Raw genomic sequence first — 25,605 nt, 5'->3', positions numbered from 1 at the left:
CGTTTCATTTCAATGATTAATTGTTTTATTGTACGAAAAGGACACTTTAACAATTTCTTTTGCACAAGTGATGCTCAAATAGAAATGTGTCAGATGTTGAACAAAAACAATGTTAAATGCACAGACAAATAATACAATATAGAAAAAAGTAATTCTGAATGATCTGTTTTTTTTTCTGTGTGGCTGTTTGTGCTCGCTCGCTAGTGACTGATTAGATTGCAGAAAATGTTTCGTGACGTGGTTAACAATGATTATGATGATTGCTAACAAGCAAATGCAGGTATACAAAGAGTCCATTTCTTCCATTTAATTATTTTTATTTTTATTTTTTAAAATGCTCTCTCGTTCTACATGTGCTGCGAGTCCATGATGTCCAAATACTTGGCGTCAATAATTTTCGGAAGTAGGCTGGTCCTGAAGCAAAACACACAGAAAGAAATATATATTACAATTATATAATATTGCAATTACAAATATATAATATTGCAATTATTGTCACATGGAAATATTGGTGTAAAAAATAAAGAAATAAATAAAAATTGCTCATTTAGACCTCTTTCATACACGCAATACAAACATATGTCCATTAACTTAAACCAATAATGCAGGTCTAGATTTATATTTAAACACGCTGATGCAAATACCTGTCTGAGCATTTACATTAATAACATATAATGAAAGCGTCGGTCCATTTGGAATCCATCTTAAACAGTCAATGCAAACATAAAGGCGTGTCTTTTCATTTATATCCACAGAATTAAGATGTATCCATTTACACATGTACACACACACGTGAACGCACACACACACAGACACACAATGACGCAATGAAGACCTCAGTCTTCCATTTCCCATACACATAATGCCAACATCAGTCGATCTCTTTGCATATGCAGATTATGGAAGTCTGCCCATTCACATGCAATGCAAATTTAAATACAGTCATGGTTCAAAGTTAACATCTGTCTGTCAGTTTATATAAGCACATGAAGAAAACCGCTGTCGCTTCTTGTAAACAGCAAATGCAAACATCTATCCATAAGATACAGGCATAACACATGTAAACGTCTGCCATTTACACACAATGAAAATGTCCTTCAGGCTATTTACAGTATATAAACAAGCAAAAGCAAAACTATAACCGGCTATTTACATGAACAGGCACACGTCAGTCTGAGTTTGAGAAGAAAGACCTCAAAGCTTTTTACCGTCATGACGGACGGGGACTCGCAAAACAGCTCTCTATCCAACAGAAAGGCAATTTGCTTCGGTAAATTCAGAATGGTGACTTTGACCACATACTTTAAAAGCATTTCAACACCATATTATTTTGACGGCCACAGGCCAGAATGATATTGCGCGATATAGTTCAGCTACAGTTTTGTGCCCCTTCAACATTTTTCACACATCACCAATGGGAAAGAAATAAAAGGCTGACTCCCCTCACCTGACGGGGACAAGCAAGATCATCAGGAGGGGGAAAACCATCTTCATGTAGGGCAGAGGATACATGCCAAAGGCACACAGGATGATGAGCTGGATCATCTGCAGCCCGGTGAAGTAGTGCACCTTCCTCTGGGGCACACGGCGGATGTAGTGGGTGGGGGGATAGGCCGTCTACATCAACAAAAGTCACATGGTTACGAGCTGCTTCTCATCGCCTTATTTCACACTCCTATCACCAAGAAACAACAACAATGGAGGACAAACAGGGCTCCTGTATTGACGTATTGAGTTTTATTCAAGAGGAAACTAAGAGCAGCAAGAAAACGGTCCACTTGTATTGGGGCCAAGTGGGGTCAGTGCCACCTGATCCAGCATATGGCGACCGTTTTGTCTGTCAAATGACCAAAATGCCATCCAATCAGGCTGATTTCTGCACACCTGTTCCTTTAGCAGCAGGGCCACGCGGTCCACCATCTGGTTCCCGTCGAGCGATGTGGCGGCAATGTAGAGGAAGAGCCCGTAGAGGACGGGCTTGGGAATCCACTGGAGAGGAATGGGCAGCATGAAAGCCGACAGGCCGATCAGGATGTTGGCGACCAGCGAGGTCAGACGCGTCTCCTTCACGCTGACGATGCTATGAGACATTTAGACAACAGACATGCACGAATCCTTCAGGTGCTCATCATCAACATTCCAAGACAATCAAGATGATCACTACATTGTGTTCTAAAAACATGGTTCGGTTGATCTCGCTCAAGGTTCTCATCACCATTATTTTTCGGTACGTTTGTTTTAGTGTAACGTCCTGTCTGCATATTTTGGCACACGTACAGTCTCAACCTGGATTTTGTTTTGATGAGTGGGTGTTCTTATTTCTAAGAAGAGTATGTTCTAGTTTCATTTAAGCACTATCCACAAATTAATTACATCATATGAAATATTTTAGAATAGAACCCTTGTTTAAACACACACACACACACACACACGCACACACACACGTACACACTCTATGGAGGCCCTATATGGACCACAAGAGCATTTGATCCAGCCTGCCATTCAAATAAATAAATTAAAAAAAAAAAAAACCTCAGTGGAAAAATAAATTATACAATAGTGGTGAGCAGGAGGAAGGTTCCCCACCCGCGATATAACTGGTCTGATTTGAGTATCATTTTTAAAGAGCTTTGCGATAATAGCGCTTGTTTTGTGTCGTGTTTTGAGGTTTGGAAGTTGGCGCACGTGGTGTAGACGTGGCCGTTCTCCACGTGTTGTTCCATTTTGGCCAGCTGACGGGCGTGCAGGGAGGAATGCGGGAAGGCAGCGTGCATCCATGGCAACCCGAGACAGGACATGAGGATATTGATGAGGCCCGTCAGCACTAAGTCCCAGTGGAATGCCGTGCCTTTGAGCAGCCTGCAACGGACAAATTCATACATTGTTGTTTTCTTTGATCATCATTCCACTTCTTCACCCAATACTTACAGACGCTGGAATGTGGATTCAGAGATTTGTTTCTAAAGACATCAAATAGTTACTAAAAATGTGCAAAGATTTTGAGGAAGAAATTGTGGTGATATAGCTTCAAACTGTTTAAAAAACATTGCAGTTTTCCTGATTTTTATTGGGGGGGGAGGGCTTAAACTGCACCCAGTGACCCATCCAGCATGAGTCGTCCCCGAACTTGAGTGACTTTGTTCACGTCAATAGTTATCCAGTGCAATTGCAATAATTATTAAGGCCCATTTTCACCACTGCAGTTAGTTGGCTATCTAGTTAGTTATGCTTTCACCTGAAAAAAATGCATCTTTCCTTGATGTCACAATTTACAGAACAGTTTGGTGTGACTATTTAAATACCTAAGAGTGGAGATAATGCCACGGACGAGCCTGCCACCTGACCGCTGGCCGTGAGGAGCCCCGGACACCTGTTAGGAGACGAGCAAGCTGGTGGCGACGACATGATGGGATATATTCCAGCCACCGGAGGCTTTAGGCAGTTATATTCGTTTGAGCTGCCCACTAAGGACCAGACAACTGAGCGGAATGATTTCCCCATTTTTTTCTGTATGAGAAGAAAGGAGCCTGGTGGATGGCAATCACAGAGTAAATCGCGTTGAATATTGCCACAGACATGGTTTCCATTTATGTGACAAAAGCTGTGATTTATAAACATGTCCTAAATTTTGGACCTTTGGTATGTGCTACCAGTGTGAGAACTCGCAACATAAATTGTTATTGTTAAATTAGGAGTATATACATGTTTTGACAAAAGCAATGTTTCCCCACTTATTTTTATTGTAAACACAAAATATATATTTATTTTTGTGGAAGTTGATCCAAGTTAATGAAAGGGGAAAGAAGCAGGGGAACAAAACAGTTTCAAAGCTTGTTTTGTATTAGAAGAAACAAAGCAAATCCCATGAGGGAAAAAACAAAAAGAAAAACCTTTTTTTGAATAATGTCATAATGTCATTTGGTTTTTGCTATAAGTGAAAGTGGGGGAAAATAAAACAGAATCTCAAATCTGAGATTTTATTTTATGGCCATATGGCCCGGCCCTAGATTCAATACCTCTGCTTTTGTATTTGGATCTCATGAGACTGTCTACAATTGGATTCTAGCATAGACGCACAAAAACACCACCTGTCTCTTACTTGTGTTCCGGCACGTGTGTGAGTGAAATGACGATGTTCTGGTCAATGAAGATGAGCAAGGCGAGGAGGAAGCCGAGGCCCACGGCGCTCAGTGCGTTCAGGCGTGACAGCTTGTCGAAGGGGGGGTAGTTGAAGACCGGCCCGTCGTGGACGCTAAACACGGGGACTGTCGAGAGCGTCCGACCCGTTAAGACACTTTTTACATGGTTAAAAAAAAAAAAAAAAAAATAGATAAAGAGATGGATACTTACGCTTTATGTCGAGGAAGAGGTAGGAACCGACGAAGGAGCAAACCAGCACAGCGATGGGCAAGGCGCAGTCGGACACCACTTCTCGGATTTTGCCGTTCATATATGGGCTGAAGGAAGGAAAAAAGAAAGAAATTCGCCACAGCAGGCGTCGACATCTGATCCGAAAAGTATTTGGCTACAGACTTGGTGAAGCAGCATGTGCCTCATTACCTAATATCAAGAAACAATTATACCCTAATTACAAAAAAATTAGGGAAATAAAAATTTTGGGTGATATTTCAGGATGAATCTAAAATTCACTATAAATTCTACCGGTGTACTTAATTTGAGGTTTTCTACTTTTAATTGCACATAAAACGTCCAATGTAGTAGTGTATGTATTTAAACCATTCTCGTTATCATGACGCTTACATTTTGACCTCATGAGACCAAGATGACAGCTGACGACTAATCAACAGTACGTCATCATTGCGAGGCTACAACATTGAACAGTTGGACATTTCAAAGTTTAGAAAAGGTCAAATTACGTTTACCCGCGAAGGTTGTTGTGCATTTTAAGTTCATCCTGAAATTTCTCCGGAAGCTGTACATCCCTGTTCACATTTTAAGTAAGGAAGGAGACCTTGTATACTACATTACACGTGTGCTCCGATCTCCAATCTTCTAACCCTACTATCGGTGTATATCAGTTTTCATTCCATCCGTCCATCCATTTTCTATAGCGCTTGTCCTAATTTGTGTCACGGCTGAGCTGGAGCCTAACCAAGCCGAGTCAATGCAAAGTCCACACAGGAGAGCCGAGATTCGAACACGAGACCGCTGGACTGTGAGACACCTCACCGTGCCGCCGTGTTTATTGCTATAATAAGAAAATATCTGCCACAACAAGCTTGTGAGAGAGAAATTAATCTTTCATACATCACAGCGCCGTGTCAAGTGGCTGAAACAAATGGGTCACAGTGGCTGCCAGAAAAATGGAGTGCAGTGGAAAGTGAAATATTCCCCTTTCATACGGTGATAGATGGAATATATAAAGCGGTAAAGGTGCTGTGGAATTTACTCGTGCTACTCATTCGCTCCACTTGATTTCATGAGGACAAAATAATCCACTTTGTATCTATATTTATCTACTGTTCAAACGGGACCCAATACTCAACCACCAATGCAAATGATAACTCTCCTTGGTTTGTGAAAGAGAGCTGTTCATTTTTTAACACTGATCAACCATCTAGGCGCTCTCTGACACAACAGAAGCACTGATAACAGAGACAAATTCAAGAATTGTAGCCCTCTTGCTCTCAAAGTCAGCAAAGACCCGTTTTTTGGATGCCCCTGAAAGATTGCCCTGAGGTATTATTCAGTGTGGTGTGCCAGGGTGTGTTGAGAGTGAGTTTTACTCCCCGATCTGCTCAGAAAACTGCCTGGCCCAATGATCGTAAAGGTTACACCTGTTCAATATTCATGATCGCAATTCCTCACGTGTGTGTGGTCAACGCTGAGACAAATTATGTAGTTACCCGATCAGCTATGACTACTGCTACCACTCTTTATCTTTGCGTTTTCCAGCAGCTGTAAGCATCTTTTTAGTTAAATGTCCGTCATCAAAAATAAGTGATAAAGTGTGGCTCATTTGTTGACCACTGCATACTTCGTGTGGGACGGCATAGACAGGATGCAGTCAGTGACCTACCTCCTCTTGACAAGGTAGAGGGCATAACCCAGCCACAAGGTGCCCAGCATGAGCAGCAGGCACAGGATGGGGATCTCTCTGGAGCAAATCACCAGAGACTTGGGCAGGAAGACGGAGGCGTGCCCCTCGGCGTGCTCCGTCATCAGGGCCGCGCTGGCATTGTCATGGCCCAGCGTATGGTTCTTCATGTTCTCCAGAACCTCGGTGATTTCGTGAAGCACCAGCGTGCTATTTGCAGTCGCCAGAGTGGGCTCATGGAAAAAGTGGTTGAAAACTAGGGAGGAAAGAGAATGCTTCATTTGAATCTTACATTTAAAAATATTTTGCCTTGTAATGTTTGATTTAAATGTTTTTTAAGTGTTTGTGGAAGACACACATTTCTTACATTCTTTGAGTGCATTTCTTACTTACTTATTTCTTTGTCTCGATTACTTAATTTATATTTAATAAAAAACATGGAAATGAACTTGAACGAGGCGGCACGGTGAGCGACTGGTTAGCACACCTGCCTCACAGTTCTGACGACCGGAGTTCAAATCCCGACCCCGCCTGTGTGGAGTTTGCATGTTCTCCCCGTGCCTGCGTGGGTTTTCTCCGGGCACTCCGGTTTCCTCCCACATCCCCAAAACATGCGTGGTAGGTTGATTGAAGACTTGTAATTCCCCTGAGGTGTGAATCTGTGCCTGAATGGTTGTTTGTTTCTATGTACCCTGCGATTGGGTGGCGACCAATTCAGGGTGTACCACGCCTCTCGCCCGAAGATGGCTGGGATAGGCTCCAGCAAGCCTGCGACCCTTGTGAGGATAAAGCGGTACAGAAAATGGATGGATGGATGGATGGATGAACTTGAATGAAGGAAAAGGAGGAAAAGACAATTATTTCATTGAGTATTCCTCTAGTTTATCATAAAATTACGTATTATTTCTAATTAATTCAAAATATAATGTCATATAGTGTTTGAAATAAAAACTTAAAATAAGAAAACCTTTAATTAAAAAAAAATTACATTTAATTAGAATTACTATATGTAAGTGTGTAAGTCTTTTAACGTATTTACTTCGAAGTTTTTGTTTTTGACAATTTTGTTTTTTTTTTTTGGTCTAAATTTTGTAACGTATTTCGTACATCCGCTCGGTTCTCGAACCAAAAAAAGTGTGATCCGGCCATTCATTTCTCGGAATTGATACACATTCATCCTAAGCATTTTGTAAGTTGTGTAAATAGGGTTCAGCAAACAGCAAGGCGTATTCCACAATGCAAGGCAACATCTGAGGATCACATTGTGTCAAAAGTCAGGCCTTCAAAACAAAAGCACACAGAGTTTCACCACAGCCACATGTTGGCTTATTTAACAGTCACACTCAATAAACGAGCAAAAAATAATTTGAGGGCAACTGCTCAATAAGTCACCGTAGAGCCAGATAAAGTGTGGGCGAAACTGTTATTATACTTGTGTGCTTTTATTTCTGGGACCTGACTTTTGACAGGATATCATGCTAATGTTGCCCCAACGTCGACGGAGAGGCGTCGAATTGCCTTGAGTCGTACAGTAAATAAAAGCTTGCATTTCACCTTGTCATCTGCTGAACCATTTTTAAAATGTGATAGAAAGTTCCTAGTGACAGACATTTTATTAAAAAAAAAAGTGAGAAACCCTATAGAAAAAAAAAATGTCTCCACTAAAATTTGAGAGATTAAAAAAAAACAACAATAACTGTAAATTGTTTTTAAACAACGTAGAAAAGTGTGAAGCCATAGTATGTAATGTTTTAGCAAAAATAAATAAATAAATACAGCAACCCCTGCATTGCCTCAAAAACAGTTTGCTCCAGCCGACCTCTCCCACCTCTGCCTGACTGGGCTGTCATCTCTCTACCAACATGGAGCAAGACCTGTGATATGGTCAAAATGGCCGGCTTCAGAATATTTGGCAGATTCCATAACTTCACCCACTCAGTACCAACAAACTATTTTCATTACCAATCTTCATTTTTGCTGGATTTAGTCATACCTCACTGTTTACATGCTCAGGTAGGAGTTAGCTGACGTTTTTTTTTTTATTCTTATTATTGCTATAGGAAACGTTTCAGGTGGCCGGAAGGAGACAAGTTAGTTGTTCTGCCGTGCACATGTGATATCGTTTAAGTCAAGGCGCTCCTGCATAGCTTACTGACTGACATAGGCAATTCTAGACCACTCCTAAAATGAATCTCAGCACCTGTAAATCTCTTGTCCTAGAATTGCCCCTGACCTTCAATAAAGGTAAAAGTGATGTAAATGCTCATTTATTCACTTCATTTGTCCTCTTTCAAATGTTTGTTTTTGTCTCGATTTACATTATTTGGATTTATTACTTTATTATTTTACATATTTTTTTTAATTTTAACTTGGTTCGTTTAAAAAAACCAAAAACAAAAGTAAAACTAGCCAGTGTGGAAAAAATGCACAATTATTTTTAGTCATTGATTAAGAATTTGATCCTCAGAGGAAGTGTTATAGAGAGGGAAAAAAATAATAAAATGCCCAAACACTTTTTATAATAACCTTTGTATTGTAATTTTTCATACATACATACAAGTTCCACATCCCTGTCTATCTCCATAATCAAACATACTTAAGGGACTCACTTTTAACCGTGCCTTTCACTGCATCCCCAACAAATGCGATGGAGATGAACAATGCAATGACTTCCTCTGTTGAGCTGGGAGAAAGAGAGCCATAACAGGGTTATTTCTAAGTTTGCAGACATAACAATACAATCCAGTGCAATGAAACATTACAGCGTAAAAAAAGGAAGTCATAACATCTGCTTTTTTTAATCAAAGTCCTTGCCCTGAGGTCAAAATTTGGTTTATTGAGCAGTTTTTAACAAATATCTGTTAGGAAGAGGTGTCTACCGAGTCTTAAGGGTGGTGTTGTGCATTTACCGTTTGAAGAGCTTCATCAGCAGGCTGACGTTGAATAAACCTCCCAGAATCAGGAACAAACTGTTCCACAGGCCGATGCAGCCATAGAAGGCGTCAAAGTCCAGGTCGTAGTCATCACAGATGCCCCGGATAACTACAATCAAACCTCCACAATCAAACTCCTGTTTGCATTTGACATTGTTTACAAAACAGCATATCATTTGTTTTGTTTTTTTAAATAAGAGTCTTTTTTTTTTGTGTAGTCTGCACAAACCTGGCAACCCACCAGTATGGTCTGATGCAGAGTGCGGAGGCCACCTCATGAAAAGTGAGTATCATGGAGGGAGCGCAAAAGATTATTATATTTGTATTCAAGGATGATTATTATAAAGGGAATTGCAACATGCAAGCTTTGCGAGTCAAAACTACAACATGTAACTTTGTCCATCATTATAAAACCTTAACAAAGCTTCATGTGGGTTATGCATTTAAATGAGATGACAATGAAGTAATAAACAGTATAAAGACTGATTTCTGGACCATTAAAAAAAAAAAAAAAGAAACATGTTATTACGAATGTGTTAGTACAGATAACCAAATACACATACTGACTCCGAAGTGGTGAATGTGCGGAATGTACAGCAAGATTGTATGACTTGATTTATGACTTGCTTAAGTAATTTCTTTACTCAACTTGGTTGAAATTTAGTGAGGACTTGAATTGCTTGATTTTGTTTCTACAGTAACTTGGGCCTTGCTTGAAAGTTGAAGGTCAACACTTGAGACTTACTAATAATGATTTGCACATATGTGACTTACTCCCACCTCTGTCTACATTTCAGTGGAAGCGAAGATGTGTACGAGTACGCACCACTTATGAAGATGGCCAGTGGTGCAGTGGTCAGTGGAATGACGAGTGGAGAACCAGCGAACAAGGAATAGATCACGCCTCCAATGCTTTGGCCGACGATGGTCTTCTGAACATCTGTGAAATATATTTAACTTCAGTGGATGGTCTATTGCAGGGGTGCGTAATCTTTATGACCTCGTGCCCAACCTTTGCGCTACAAAGTGAAACATTCAGATAGTTACAATGTATTGGTTTAATTGACGTAACTCTGGTTTGATTCGTATAAATATTGAAGGCTTTAGTGCTTTATTGAAAAGCGTCAGCCCATGTGCAACTTAGTCGACTCTCGATTCTGCCTCATTTCTCCCATTCACAAAGCCAGAATGAAGTTTGTCCATAGTTTTCAAACGGTTGGGGAAGTGTCTTCTACTGCTTCCATCGGATCTTGGAAAGAAATGCTATATGCAATACCGCCACTCACTGGTGGGAATATTTATTGGATCTGAGCGTCTCATGGACAGAATAGTACACAGTAATTCTTTGCATATTCCCCGTTCAGTATTTACGAATATTCTCCAATTTGCAGATGTTTTGGTAACTTAGCGTCTGATATTCGCTGTTTTTGTGCTGCTGCCATCTAGCAGAAGAACATCTCATTATTCAGCCTGTCACTATAGGCCTACATCATTGTCATAGATAGATGAACAAAGATACATTGTTTGTCGTAAAAAAAATATATACTTTTCAGATAGTTTCCTGCAGCACACCTGATGATCTCTAACGGCAGACTAATCTGAATGTTATACACTGTATATATTTTTAACAACAGATCAGAAGTCATGGAGAATTTTGGCGTGCAAATATTTAGGTATACATCTATTCAGGTATGCATCTATTGTAAAATCTGGTGAAAAATATGGTTGTAATAGCTGTAAAAAAAGTGAAGACAAATTGCAATGTCAGTACAGATTGTTTTAAGAAAATGAAAAGAATAAATCCATTTAGCAAGAAACATGGAGTAGGCTTACTTTATTTACTGGATCTGGCCTACGGGCCTTGATTTTAACAGCTGCGGTCTAAAGCATTACTGTATTAGGTGTTGGTAACTCTGAAGTGTTTCCCAAGGCAGTACCTATCTCCCCTCTTGTGCTTTCATCGTTGAGAGAACCAAAGGCGATGGCTGGCAGCAGAATAGCGATGTAGAGGAAAATAGCGGTGGTGGTGTACTTAAGCAGAGAGCGGTCCTTCCCTATTATACCTTCAGTCAGAGTGGTAGAAGATACAAAACATTATGCTGAAAAGATACACTTAAAAGAGCCAAAAGAGCATGAGGAAAATAATTACCATCTGTGAAGTCAGAAGGGTAGAGTGGTAGGCGGCGGCGGAGGTCGTCGTAAACACCTTTACCAGCTTTGAAGAAATCTTTCCACTGGAATGAAAAAAAAGTTCACTTTAAGGTGGTCAGGACACTCGAGGGAATTTTTGCATATTGTGTTATTGTAAATTGTAAGGTGAAAAGCGATTAAAATAAACACCCTTCGCTTTAAATGACCAAAACAGTTCATGGTGTTTTTTTTGTTTTTTTTTGTAGCACTCTTCCACCCATTTCTTTCTGATCAATCTTTAAACTTCCAGGTATTGGGTAATAGGCCCTATCCATCAGAGGAAGGGTAATTGAGTCACACCACTTGACTTGAGTCAGACTTAAATTGTCAGTTTTAGGACTTGGGACTTGCTTAAAACCTTATGAAAAACTTGACTTTGACTTGGTATTCATCAGACTTGACTTAGACTTGAACTACATGCAAGACTTGCCTCATTACTCTTGAAAATTTGCACAAACCTTTCAACCTCACCAGGATGCGAATGATGCAGAGTTCTAAGCTCAATTCATGAAGCAAGTGTCACGGAGGGAGCTCCGAGATTATTACATTTGGATTCAAGGATTCTGTTTAGAATAACACCGGGAAAACGAGAATGGTGACATGAGACTCAAAGATGAGAGACATGACAACAACAACTTGAAGGTTAAGACTTGACTTGCTTATGACTTGCGATGTCTATGCATTTCACTAACAGCTATTCTCTTTCCATTTTTTCTTTGAGGATTATAGTCCTGTTTCTAAGGTAAGAAGGCAGTCATTTTAAAATATACAACCAAAATATGTTCAGATAAAATCAAATCTGTCTAATCACATACACATTGTAAAACATTTAGGGATTATTCCCCAAAATGATGGATTGTATGATGACGAATGAATGAATTCATTAATTCATCCATCCATTTTCTTTTACCGCCTGTCCTCACTAGTGTTGCGGGCTGCTGGAGCCTAAACCAGCTATCTGCAGGCTGGAGGCACGCTGAACCGGTCGCCAGCCAATCGCAGGGCACATAGAAACAAACAACCATTCGCACTCACATTGACACCTACGGGGAATTTAGAGTCCTTAATTAACCTAACACGGATGTTTTGGGGATGTGGGAGGGAAGCGGAGTTCCCGGAGAAAACCCACCAAGGCACGGGGAGAACAGGCAAACTCCACAAAGGCAGGGGCGGGATTTAAACCCCGGTCCACAGAACTGTCAGGCAGATGTGCTAAATAGTCGCCCACCGTACCGTCGAACAAAACAGAGGGCGGCACGGTGGGCGACTGGTTAGCACATCTGTCTCACAGTTCTGAGGACTGGGGTTCAAATCCTCACACACCAGCTCAGGGTCCTTGTCTACCAGAGAGGGGACATTCCACATCCCTAGAGCCAGTTTCTGTAGCCGGGATCGGATCGCCAGGGTCCTCGCCTTCGGCCACCGCCCAGCTCACACTGCACCCGATCCCTATGGCCCCTCCCACAGGTAGTGATCCCATGGGAAGGGGGACCCACGTTTCCCTTTTGGGCTGTGCCAGGCGTCTGCCTTCGAGCCCCACCGCCAGCCCTGGCTCCAGAGGGGGGCCCGGTGACCTGCGTCCGGGCAAGGGAAACCTATGTCCATTTATTTTGCTCATCATAGGGGTTTTTGGAGCCGTGCTTTGTCTGGTCCCTCACCTAGGACCTGTTTGCCATGGGTGACCCTACCAGAGGTATGAAGCCTCAGAAAACTTAGCTCCTAGGATCATTGGGACACACAAACCGCTCCACCACGATAAGGTGAAGCCTCAAACAAGGGTACTGTAAATCTTTTTTAAAGGATACAACATCATCTATTGCATGATGTTGCAGACCCCAAAGTTACAGGTCGTGGACCTCCAGGTTTGAAGCATTCCAGTTAGAGAACCACTGGTTTAGCTTGTCAATAGAGTATACAGTATCTTCATAGTGGCGTTTCGATCAGTCTCTTCCCTTACCTTAAGTTCTTTGCCTCTCCTTGGATCGTAGTCATCCACTTGGCTGACGGCCACCTTCTCTTTGACTACGGAGAGCTGCTGACGCTGGCGGACCAGCTCTTGTTTGAACTCCTCCTGGGTCTTCGTCTCCAGAAGCTTCTGTCTGAAGGAAATGTCCGAGAACATGGTGGCGAATGTTCGGCCCACTTCAATGGCTGACTTGGTACTTTTCTGTGAACAATGGAGCATGGAAATGTTACAAGGATGTTTGTTGGTGGTGAAATGAACAGTATATTGTGTATACTTCATTGGGTACAACTGCACATGCAGTTTGCAACCTTAAAGGAACCAAGGTAGATATTTCTCACAGCACACCACCGAACAAAAATGTCGCATAATGTATACATGCTAAAATAATCGTAATTTGTATTTATTTATTTATATTTAGGGTTTACACTACTAATATTGGCAATTAAGCATTGTCAGGGTCTTGGGCTATTCAGGGTTTTTGGCTGTCCATGGTAGGGCTTGGCCAAGGTTCTGATGAAATAATGATGATTTTATCTATTTAACCTCAAATTTACTTAAAATCTGGGCCTGTTTTGTTTAACATAAAGCTATTCTGTTGTATGAATGGCAACAGGAAGATCCAGCCATCCATTTTCTTTACCGCTTATCCTCACTAGGGTCGCGGGCTGCTGGACCCTATCCCAGCTATCTTCGGTAGGGAGGCGTGCTACACCCTGAACCGGTCGCCAGCCAATTGCAGGGCACATAGAAACAAACAACCATTCGCACTCACACCTACGGGCAATTTTAGAGTCTCCAATTCATGCATGTTTTTGGGATGTGGGAGGAAACCGGAGTGCCCGGAGAAAACCCACGCAGGCACGGGGAGAACATACAAACTCCACACAGGCGGGGCCGGGATTTGAACCCTTGTCCCCAGAACTGTGAGTCAGATGTGCTAACCAGTTGTCCAACGTGCCGGCCAACAGGAAGATACATAAATTAATTGTACTGTATCTTCTGCCATCCACTGGAAGAGCATTTAATTTTTCTTCCTGTCACTATACGTTGCTGGCATAGATACAGTACATAGATTAACATAGATACAGTAAATAATTTTGTCTCCAATTCAGTAAAATTGGACAATTTCCCACGGTCACATGATACCTCACAGTGGTAGTGTGCTTACTGTTCTGGGTGGGGCCAGGATGAGGATGACGTAGCGCACCTCAAAGCAGTTAACCCCCCAGTTTTGCGGCCTCTCCAGACGTGCGATGCAAACGTGGCGTTTCTGTAGACTACTCACATTGCAGCTGAAAAACAACGGCAGTAAATGATCACTTTTTGTACCTACTTTTTGTTGTATTAAGACATAGGGGTCTATTTTCATGACTAGCGCGAATCCAGCGCTGCACTTGATGTAACTATGCAAGGAGAGGGCGAGACCAGGTTTTGGTTATTTCTTCTACAGGCGTACCCCAGTGCATTTAAAGTGCAACTAAACAGGAGAAAAAAATGTCTCTAAATTTGATACATCACAAGCCTGACAATGAACGAATGAATTAAAAAATTGCAAAGTACGTGAAACCAGGCTTCAAAATAGCCAAAAATTTAGACATTCTTCTAGTTTGCAGATATTGAGGGCTGGTTGCTGAGAGCTCTAAAAGATACTTCTGAAAATCCCACCCCTCCTGTCAATCAAATACATGTTGACCTTCCTTTTGATACCGACAATGTGCGTGGGCGCCAGACGGCACGACATGTTTCCAAAATAACACAAAAAACATTTAATTTCACGGAAGACATATCTTTTCAAGTTGTGGGCAGTTTCATGGCCAATTGCATGTTGTACTGATACTGTACTGGGTGAAGTTATTTTTGAACAAGGATTCCACTGAATGGCCACTGGGTGGAATTAGGCCGCTCGGTTCTTATATAGCGGAGTATACGCCCCAGCCCCGTCACGGGGCTAGTTTTTAGCCACAAAATCAGGAAAATTTAGAAGGTGAAAATGCAGGTGCACAGACCGTATGATATAGATCAGGGCTCGAGACTGTGACCAAACTGGTTACATATGCGACCTTTTTTTCAGCTTGTGGTATTAAAATCTTCATTTTGTATTTGCGCAAGTGCATGTTTTGATGGTTGACGTTCAAATGACTAGAGCCATTGAGCCTCCTTTTAAATATCCACTCTCGCTTTTATTCTCACCAACACGCTTTCTCTTTAGCAACCTGCTTCTTCCTTAACTATTTATCTATCTTTTTATGATTTAAGAAATGTGATAAAGTACAATATGTTGAATATACAGCATCAAAAGCCTTTAAAGGCTCGTTGTTCTCACTTGTGCAATCGCTCATGTGCGGTGTGCGTTGGCAACTCTACGCGATGGTCCGGTCAAGTCAGGTTCGACCACGTGGCGCAGTGTAAGGCTGGCTTAAAGCACCTTATGTTTAATGGTGGACTGAGGAGATGCAGGCATTTTTGTCCATCGTGGCAGAAGATGAAATATTGCGAGACATGCAAGGCGTGACAAGAAACGAGAGTGTCACCTGCTCCAATCCCTCCCACTTTTGATTGGTGCTTGTTGTAAAAGAAAAGCAATGGAGGCCAGGCTCAGGGAGGCCGGGACAGAGCGGGGCTAGGCCATTTTGAAACTTGTAATGGAAAAGCGGCGTAACACTTTCAATTCCATCACTTCAAACTTAATTTTGCACTTGAGGTGTTTCCCCACATGTTCTGTGGTGAAAACCATCAGCACTACCTTAAAAAACACAAAAACATCTTTTAGCTTCCACCACTTTTACACTTGTTGCCAACAGTTAAATTCCCACTAAGCACACGTAAACAATACCGCATCCCCTGCTGGAACTGTCGAGGCACAGAGTCACTGCTATAAAGGCAACGTCACGGACATGAACTCACAGAATGCAAAGCCAGGACTGCTGGTAATGAATGCCTGTTGTTGTCATAGTCACCCCCTGAATGGTTTCTGACAGCAGATGAACTGTTGGCGTACAAACAAAACAAGTTGAAATGATACAATTCCAAATCACTTGGTGTCTCATTTCAAGTTTAACGTTCTCACCATCCATGTACTTCCCTACTGCATCTGTAAACAGCGAGTCCATAATCTGGTTCACGTGGCTTTCCTCCACGACACAACTTAACATTCGCCTCAGTACCCCGTCCAGAGTGGACGATCCCTCGTCCAGAATGACGCTTGCCTGGGCCAGGAAGGCGTCCACGTCTCTGTGGGGACGTACCTCCTCGCAAAAGTCCATCGGCTTCACATACTACAAGGCAGAGGTGAAGGACAGTCACACTTAATTCGTCAATTTTAGGACTTGCTCAGATAAAACTTATGAAAGACTGTATTTGACTTTGGCTTGGTATTTGTGAGATTCGAATTAGACTTTTGTCAGGTCTTGCCTGTTTACATTTGAAAGTCTGCATTTTCAAGCCAGTGTTCCATTTGTTTTGTTTTTCTGTCGTGCATGCGATCATGGGACCCCACCTATGCGTTGAGCCGGCTTGGAAGACTATTACATTTATATTCAAGGACAACGTTTGTGATAAAATCAGGAAAAGGAGAATGTCAACATGGAATGTTTGCAACTCAAAAAGAGACACAATAACTACGAGATGTCATGCGGAGTATTCCAGAAAAATACGTCCAGGAGTGCTTGTATGGCAGAGAAGGCTGGTAAAGTGCGTTAGATCCCAGGGGGATTACTTCGAAGAGGAAAACTTGTAGTTTGGGTTTGATATATTGTATATCTTTTGTGACACCAGTCCTGGAACATTTCGGACACACCTAATATAATGTATAAAGGGTTCATGCACATATGCTATTTAGAGCTTAATATATGGGGGTTTTGCAAGATGATGAAAAAAAAAGGGAACACACAATTTCATTTTTACCTTTCTTGTTGTATTTAAAAGACCAAAGCCTGGACCTTCCCCTTCTGTGAATAATAAAATAAAACAAATACAACACAATATTAAACATTAATTGATCCGTTTGTGGGAAGTTGTCCATTGACTGACTTTGAGCAAACATCCGGCAGATTCCAAATCTTTTTTTTATGCGTAAGGGAGCACAACAGTAACCGTGCAGACCTCCTTCAAGCTGAAGGGTCTGTGGTCCACATATCAACACAAATGGATTTCTGGCAAAGAAAGTTTCACAGCAAATCTTTTGCTTATTGACTCAACATACAGTATACACATATTGCACATACAGGGTGCACAGAACATTAAATGTGGTATATTAGAGTTGAACAGACCATATGGTCTCAATATGGTTCATCAGACGTGCACAGACTGTTAAACAGTGTACATTTGAGGTACACAGACAATATGGTGTAAATATGGTGCATTAAATGTGTGCAGGCCATTAAATATGGTCTAAATAGGGTACACCGAGGGTGCAGAGACCATTAAATGTGGTACAATAGAGGTGCACAGACATTTAAATGAATAAGACAATTTATTATATCATATTGGAGGCGCACGGACCATTCAATATGGTGCATTGCAGATGTACTGACCATATGGTTGAAATAAGATACGTTTGAGGTGCCTGGACCATTGAATATGGTCCAAATATGATACATAAAATTAAATGTGGTTGAAATACAGTAGGGTAGATTCGATGTGCACAAACCATCAAATGTCATCAGTACAATCAGACCCTCTGCTATGTCAAAATAGGTTTTCATTTTTTGTTCTATGGTTATCATCACACACTTCCTGTTTGCCACCACTGAGTCAGTTCAGTGACATCATCATCATCATTCATCATCAAAAAAGGAGCAAAACACAGGTCTGGAGTTAGGTGTGGTGTTAAATCCTTGATATGGTCACTGAGCTAAGTCTCGCAAAATTTTATTTTTTTTACTTTGGACGTTGGCGTTTCTATTGTAATAATGTGATCATAATAATCAAGAGTGTTACTTCCACTCTTTTGACACACTCATTCCACAGACCTGACATGCTAAGTTGGCTCTCGTTGTCATAGATGGGGTCCTTGTGCGGGATGGTTGAATTTTTCTCATAATCGTCTTGTTCTCCATCCCGCAGCTCTGCGGATACACCGGTTTGGTAAGTCAAGATAGCACAAAAAGAATTGATTTACACAAAACAAGCCATATTGATTTCATTTCTTGGCCCTCTGTGACATACACAGGATTTTGAGCTTCAGTTGTTACAGGTAAATTTGCCACATTAAGGGGAGTTACAGTTAACCAAGCTTTGTTTTACGCCCCTGGCATCTGGCCACAAGTACAGAGAGAGATCCATTGAAATGCAATGAAAAAAAAGATCCCCCTTTAAACCATAACTGCAGCAATATAACAAATTGCAGCTCCTCGTGAATTCCTTTATTGGACAGACGACAGTATGGAAGCTTATTTTATGAGGAGATGGAACACAAGTCTCCGAATTGGGGAATGAAGCAAAAAGCGATGAGCGATAAGATCCTCCGCCTCGTTATTTAGCCATTAATTAAGACTTAACAATCCAGAAAAGGGGGACGCATGCGTGTGAAATACTGCAGGCCATAAGTATGGAAAGCAGTATGAGTATACAGGATATTTGATATCCTTGATATCCAGCTTAAGGTCCATGTATTAGTATGATCTCTTTCCTCACTAGTAAGATGGCACACCAGCTATGACACATATGTAGAACAGCTGTGTCAGACTTGTAAAAAAAATTGTTTTCCATAGTGCCACTTTTAGCCTACTGGAACGCAATTGAACCTTTCGAGTAAACTACTCTGCACTCGTAAAACTATTATGCCCGACTAATGGGCATATGTCACACAATAGTCGTCTTCTGGACCCTACTCGTGGCACAAAATGCCGTCCCCCACAGAATGCTGTCCTGGGCGGCTGCCCATTTCGGTCATATCAGAAACCGCCCCTGTGCATACAAGTACTTAAGCATGCTACTGGTCTTACCGGGGAAGTGCTAGATGTTGACTAGTAAATATATTACAATTTCACTAGTAGTATTAGACTATTAGTAGCATGCCTGTCAACGAGTGAACACTTTTGCCTCACTTGTAACATGTAGCTGGCCTACTAGTATGCTAAAATTGTCCCACTAATGAGGGCAAAGACTGCTTTCTGAAAGTCATTTGAGCATTTATTCCATTTCCTTATATCCAGCTTAAGGTCCGTGAACTAATATGCTTTTTGTATTCACTTGTAAGACAATTCAATGCACTTGTAGAACAACTAGGGCGCACGACTGTTTTTTTCCACCATGTTTACTGCCTTTCGCTAATGCATTTCTGTATATAAATAGGACAACTTGGGCATACGAGTAGAACAACTACATGTTACTAGTGAGGCAAAACTGTGCATTAGTTGACATTTGCATGCTCCTAGTACTACGAGTAAAACACTCAATGTTAACTAGTTGGATTTTAAAATGTCTCTGAGGAGTCATTGTATATATTTGATGTCTATGGGAATAACTAGGAACGATATTTGTCTATGCAAACGTTTGTAAAGCAGACCCTGATAAGAACATGACAGCACTGCATTCAAAGAAATCAGCGAAAATATATAGAATACAAACCCATTTCCTGGAACACATATCCATTCTTGGAGCTCCCAGTTGGTGGGGCCTCTGCGGAACACAAAACATAACCGTGTTTCTTTATTTTTCCTTCAAATGTGTGCCATCGATTCGTTCAGCATTTAGCACAACAACAAAAAAGAAACTGTACTGTCAGTATGAATATCTATTGCAGACATTTACTAATAAATACAAAAAAAAATAGTATAAAATGAGCCCGCACAGTGGGCGACTGGTTAGCAGATCTGCCTCACAGTTGGGTCAGGGTCCAAATCCCGGCCCGTCCTGTGTGGAGTTAGCATGTTCTCCCCGTGCCTGTGCGGGTTTTCTCCGGGCACTCCGGTTTTCTCCCACATCCCAAAACCATGCGTGTTAGGTTGACTGAAGACTCTAAATTGCCCGTGGGTGTGAATGTGAGTGCAAATGGTTATTTGTTTCTGTGTGGCCTGCGACTGGCTGGCGACCGGTTCAGGGTGTACCCCGACCTCCGGCCCGAAGATAGCTGGGGTAGGCTCCAGCAGCCCGTGACCCTAGTGAGGAGAAGCGGTAAGGAAAATGGATGGAGTATAAAATGAAGATGGAAAAAAAGGATAGAAAAAAGAAAAGAAAGTGTAATAGAGAATATTACTTATTAAATTAGAAGTTAGGGAGAATAAACAAACCACAGAGTGGACTAACAGGTAGGAAAGAAAAGGAAAGGAAGCAAAAGTACAAATTTAGTTTTTTGTGTTATGGTGATTTTATTCAATTAAACAGGGCAGGGATTCCCCAACTAAGGATCAGGCACCAATTACTAATAGATTTGTCTTAGTGCTTTTCTACTCATGCAAAAATGCAAAACACAATATATCTTATAACACTGCGCTGAAGAAAAATACTGTCAATCATTTTTAGAAGCAAACGTGGTTCCTTCCACTTTCCGCTTCATGTCAAGGTCTGATTTGTAAGTATGGTAACTGCTTTAAAATGGTCATCTTACTACAGACTGGTCTTGTTTTGGTTCTGAATGGGGAGATGGGATTCGGGTGCTGGTCAGTGCAGGGGCAGAAATATTCTCGTGGAATACAGGACTGCCGGCCACCCCAACATGCAGTTATTCATAATAACAATAATATATAACCAATATATACACAATTGTTTGACTGATTGATTTTAACGTGTTTAATAAAATAAAGTTGAATAATTTCAAAGTGGCTCTTGCATCCTACGTTATTTTCCAGCTGTGGCCCTGGGAGGAAAAGGTTTGGACATTGTGCATGGGGACAATCCAGAGAGGCTTGTTTCAAGAGCGAAAGCAATACAGTTAAGCTGATGTGGAGGGAAGCAATAGCGTGCAGTGAGAAGTGGAAAACACATATTCCACTCTCGCTTACAATGAAAACTGGGGAACGGCTGCGCCTGGGGTTTTTATAAGCAGTCGTCGTGTTTCTGTAAAGATGAGCTGTTTGGCTATGAGGCCTCCTGAGCCAGAGTCGGCCTCGTAGCAGATTAGCACCAAACATTTCCCAAGGCCTCCTTTCCCCCTCACGGGAGATGCCTGGAAGCTTTACAGCTCGGGCAACAAGCTATTAGACCTTGCGAGGCAGTGTCGTGTCGCAAAGGTAAAGGTCCAACTGCGCACAGGGATTCATGACTGTAGCTAATTGTTGGCAGAATCCATGATAGGGACATATACTCACAAAATGGCTGCCAACATTTTTTTTAAAGCATTAAGCGTTACATATTCGTGGTCCGCTACTCTTGGATTCACCTGATTGCTGATTGTTTTTGAGAACCTTTCCTCCATTTTGGATGAAAAACTCTGGAACTATGATGAAGTCAGTGGAGGAGCTTCCTGTAGGGCTCCTCAACTGTATGCATTCGTTTTTCTCAATTTAAAACAGTTTCCCGATATCTGTAGAATGCCTTTGTCAAAATATCCAAAGGAACCAGAATTTGACAGACGCTAATTATTGTCTTGCTGAAATTAACTCGTTTTAGGAGCCATCTCTGTTAGATAATGCTGGTCGGGGCTAACACTTTATCATGATCGTGCTACAACTGCTGCTTGAGTGTGGTTGTCGCTCTGGAACTTCGGCCAGCCTAGCTTCCAAGTTATTGGCTGAGAAAGTCAGTGTGATGGTAGGTATGAAGTAAATTAGCGTAATAATAAAACTTCGTTACGTAAAAGTGAGGCTGTAGTGCAGAACGGCTCACCCACAAAAGTAGGCAGATGACAAAAAACGTACTTGCTTGTTTAATTTCACACTCGATGGGTGGGGCAGGCACTCCAGACACACAACTGTTTGTATACAAACAATGAAAATGACATTTTCCATGATATATCACATTCAAAGCATAAAAAATGAGCTTCGTGTCATGGTGACGATGTAAGCCAATATAAGCTTTGACTGTGACACGTCGGTTTGCGCACTGCAACTATGATATATAAAACCGCTCCTCAAATTAGTTGCCCTCATGACCATACTGCAAAACAAGTCTCCTAGCATCTTTCAGTGAATTTTGCCATACTTTACTGAAAGGTCGCACATGTGGTAAATATTATACCTCAACATCAGCATGTTGGCATCGTCTTTATGAGCCTATTGATCTCTGCTATGTAAGGTGAAAAGACCAAAATGGACTATTCTGGTCTCAATATAGTGGATAAAGAAGTGGGGCCCATTCTAAAACATACCTTGTCCTAATTTAACTGCCTGTTGCGTCATCCACTCAAAGAAATTAGCGCCACATCTCAAATAAGCACCATCTTTTTCCACCTGAAAAAAGGTGGTGACGCTACGTAGATGCAAGTTCCTTTGCTGTGCCATATTTTACAGAATCAGGAATTTAACAGCCTTTGGCTTGCCCACTACGCAGAATCCAGGAAAGCAGGCTATCGCCGCATCTGGGATTCTTTGGCGTTAAATGTCGCACCCTCCTAAGTTATCCCAGCCTGGCAAAACACGGGATGGCTTTGTCCCACCTAATCGGTGCCCTTTAATAGAGTGACAGTGACATAAAAAAAGAGGACCACACACCACCTGCAGAGCAGACACAGCATCTGTAAAGCTGACCTCTGTTGTTCCTGTCCAATAAAATCATGTCCAGTAAACTCCCACTACTTATGAGGATAAGGACCTCCTGCCACGAATAGTAAAAGGTCATTTTCAACCCTCCAAAATGGTTGGGGGGAAAAAAACACACAAAAAACGCAAATCGATGAATTCATGAATGGGAATCCGTGACTTGGCGGGGATGCACTGTAAGTTTTTATGTGAAATTCGAAGACTTTTTTCCTGTTTAAAAAACCCCAATCGCCTTTGCATTTATATACACCTGGTGCTCCCAGCAAATAAATACCGCTGGCCACATTTTGAGGCAATCGAGCAATCGTCTAACAAAAGGGAACAGAAGTAACATGCTAAGCGGAGTAACAACTTGTTACAGATGCACAGTGGTAACACGTAAGCAATCAGGAGTCGGCGTTTTCGACTACGCTAACCCTGCGACACTGAAACTAATCTTTCTTTCACTGGCTTTAACCGTGGAGAATGTTGTATTCATCTTCCCCAAGTCGCTATCAGCGAGGATGTCCTTGACCAATAGTAAACAAACGGGGAAAGGAAGCCTTGCATTGTCTCTGAAAACAAGTTGTATGAGCTTTTGCTGTCACTCATCAGATTTGATCAGGGTCACGTGCAGTTGGAGCTCAGTCAGCCTTAACGATCGCAGTGTGAACTGTGTTTGCGCTTCCCAGGCCCAATGTACGCGTTCGGGAGCCAAGTAAAGCAAATAGCAGGAAGGAAAGCCTCACAGCTCAGTCCACTTCAACACCTTGAAGTCTTGCTATTGAAAACCACCTGATGTTTGCTCATCCGGCACTGTGGTCGTAGCCAGCGAACCAACAATAATCTCAGCCATAAATGCTATACGGCGACAGTAATAGTTATAAAACCTTTGATTGCAAGTAATAACAACCACTTCTGAAATGATACAACAAGAACCAGGATACAACATATCAATTGAAACCAAAAGGTTTGCCAGATTTAAAACACGAGACATTTTTCTTCTTCCTAATCTTTTTAATCTCTGACCCGAGTTGGAGATTTAACCGGTTTGTAGCGACCCAGTACAAGACAATCTCGATGAAAAATCTCATTTGACTAAGCAAATGTATTTAGCTGCATGACATGTGAACCCTTCTACTGCAGGGGTGATATATATTGACTTTGCTTGGTTGCTGTTTGACAATACAGGCATGCTGCTCAACATAATAGCCTACCTTCTAATAGCAAGAATGAATCAAACTGAAGCAAACCAAAAGTCATTTTGTCATAAATCAATCTACACACATAGCAGAGAAGAGGTCTCCGCTCCACGTGATACAAGGTAGCTCAGGTTGCACTGTGGGAGACTTTCCAACCACACACACACACACACACACACACACACACACATACACACCACTAAAAAAAACAAAAAAAAACTTACCGGCTGGCACAAAATGGAGGACTTCTTTGCCCTCCATGTTCTCCAGGGGTTCAGGTGAGATGCTCTCAAGAGGTCAACCCATCATTTTCATGTATGGCCTCCTGTAGCTGCTATGTACTCTCTCTCTCTCTCTCTCTCTCTCTCTCTCTCTCTCATACACGACACACACACATGGAAGTCGTAAGCCCTCCTCCAGCAGCACATGGGTTTGAAAGAGGAAGTGGTTAAGTGACCTTAAGGCCGTTTTTTGTTCCTGCCGGGTCCGTCTGCCTATGAGCTGTCTCATATTACCAACTAGTACCACTACTAAGGCCATAACATTCGGAACACTTTCACAACATCTAATTTCAGTTACGCCTTTACGAAGATCGGTTTTGATTTACATAGTCAGTGAGTTTGCATTGCTGTGCATCTTACTCAGCTGTTTCTTTTATTTTTGTTACTCTCTAAGTGTAAAGAAGTGTTCTGCTACACCATCACAGAAAACAATGTCTCTTACAAATGATTGTTTAGATGTGTCAATCTAAACTGAGCATCCTTATCTTTGTAGTGTGAGAATTGTGACAGTAAAAATATGGCTTTGGCGCTATCTGGTGGCATCTTGGTACCGAGCACCAATGTCGAACTGGAGAGGAGTTTCATTTAGCAGACCATAGCGTTCTCTAATTAGCCATGCCGCAATCGTTTGGCATCTACAATAGAGGCAATCGGAGGCCGTCAATTACAGGCATATTTTAGCTATTCGCGGCAGTGCAAAAAGCGGGATTCACTCTCCTACTTTTGTTTCACTTACCATCCACGATACACACTGATTTTGATTTTTCACCCGATGAGAAGAAAATCGTAACACTTTTATAGTGTGTGGTGACTGACACGACACACCAAAAATTGCTCATATCTTGCCCCAAAATAGATGTCTGGCGTATTACCATTACTGACCTGTGAGAGGCAGCATGGTGCCACAGGGCATCCATACTGTTGGAAAATACAAAGAAGAAGACAGTTGTTGTTGTTTCAGTAGTAGTAGTAGTAGTAGTCGTAGAAGCTAAGCTAACTGTTAGTTTACCTGGTAACTACATTGCAGTGGCAAATTCTTCTCTCTGTCATTTTTGTAGCGGTGAATGACTTGTGAGACATGTTATACAAACACTCAAAACCCCTAAATGGCTGTTGTTCTGTTTCATGCCACAATCACAGAGTCTAGCTCGGCCCGACGTGGTGTTGACCACACACATAAGGATTTACAATCACAAAAACGGTATTAAACATGTTCAAAAAAAAAACTACGCTTGTTGGCCGTGACCCTTTTCGGAGCAGATCGGAGAGGGAAAATCACACCCAATGCATAGAATAACACTGATCAACAACAAATTTATTGTCTAAGCTTTTGGAGTGATTTAGTACAATTTCAATGT

General features: G+C 41.6%; 1 protein-coding gene across 5 annotated transcripts; it reads right to left on the bottom strand.

Annotated features, from left to right (window-relative positions):
• Nucleotides 1-24,336, bottom strand: LOC133407982 (solute carrier family 4 member 11-like). 5 transcript variants are annotated; one of them, XM_061686395.1, is made up of 20 exons: nt 24,191-24,336; nt 19,718-19,768; nt 18,118-18,213; nt 17,051-17,094; nt 16,215-16,422; nt 16,052-16,133; nt 14,316-14,439; nt 13,139-13,348; nt 11,141-11,225; nt 10,929-11,054; nt 9,818-9,931; nt 8,968-9,100; nt 8,668-8,741; nt 6,041-6,314; nt 4,351-4,457; nt 4,100-4,265; nt 2,686-2,859; nt 1,885-2,080; nt 1,448-1,617; nt 1-414 (listed from the first exon to the last, which is right to left on the bottom strand). In XM_061686395.1, exons 1-20 carry the CDS (start codon nt 24,225-24,227, stop codon nt 348-350), a joined length of 2,538 nt encoding a protein of 845 aa, XP_061542379.1. In that variant the 5' UTR covers nt 24,228-24,336; the 3' UTR covers nt 1-347. The 5 variants fall into 5 exon arrangements, with proteins under 5 accessions (XP_061542379.1, XP_061542377.1, XP_061542378.1 ...); XM_061686393.1 differs by lacking the exon at nt 24,191-24,336 and adding an exon at nt 23,982-24,062; XM_061686394.1 differs by lacking the exon at nt 24,191-24,336 and adding an exon at nt 23,982-24,062 and having other exon boundaries at nt 14,355-14,439.
• Between the last annotated feature and the right edge of the window lie 1,269 nt (nt 24,337-25,605).

The sequence above is a fragment of the Phycodurus eques genome, chromosome 9, assembly GCF_024500275.1.
Source record: "Phycodurus eques isolate BA_2022a chromosome 9, UOR_Pequ_1.1, whole genome shotgun sequence".
In the NCBI taxonomy this organism is placed as follows: domain Eukaryota; kingdom Metazoa; phylum Chordata; class Actinopteri; order Syngnathiformes; family Syngnathidae; genus Phycodurus; species Phycodurus eques.
The sequence above is the reverse complement of the archived record's forward strand: the minus strand, read 5'-3'. Positions and strand labels throughout refer to the sequence as shown.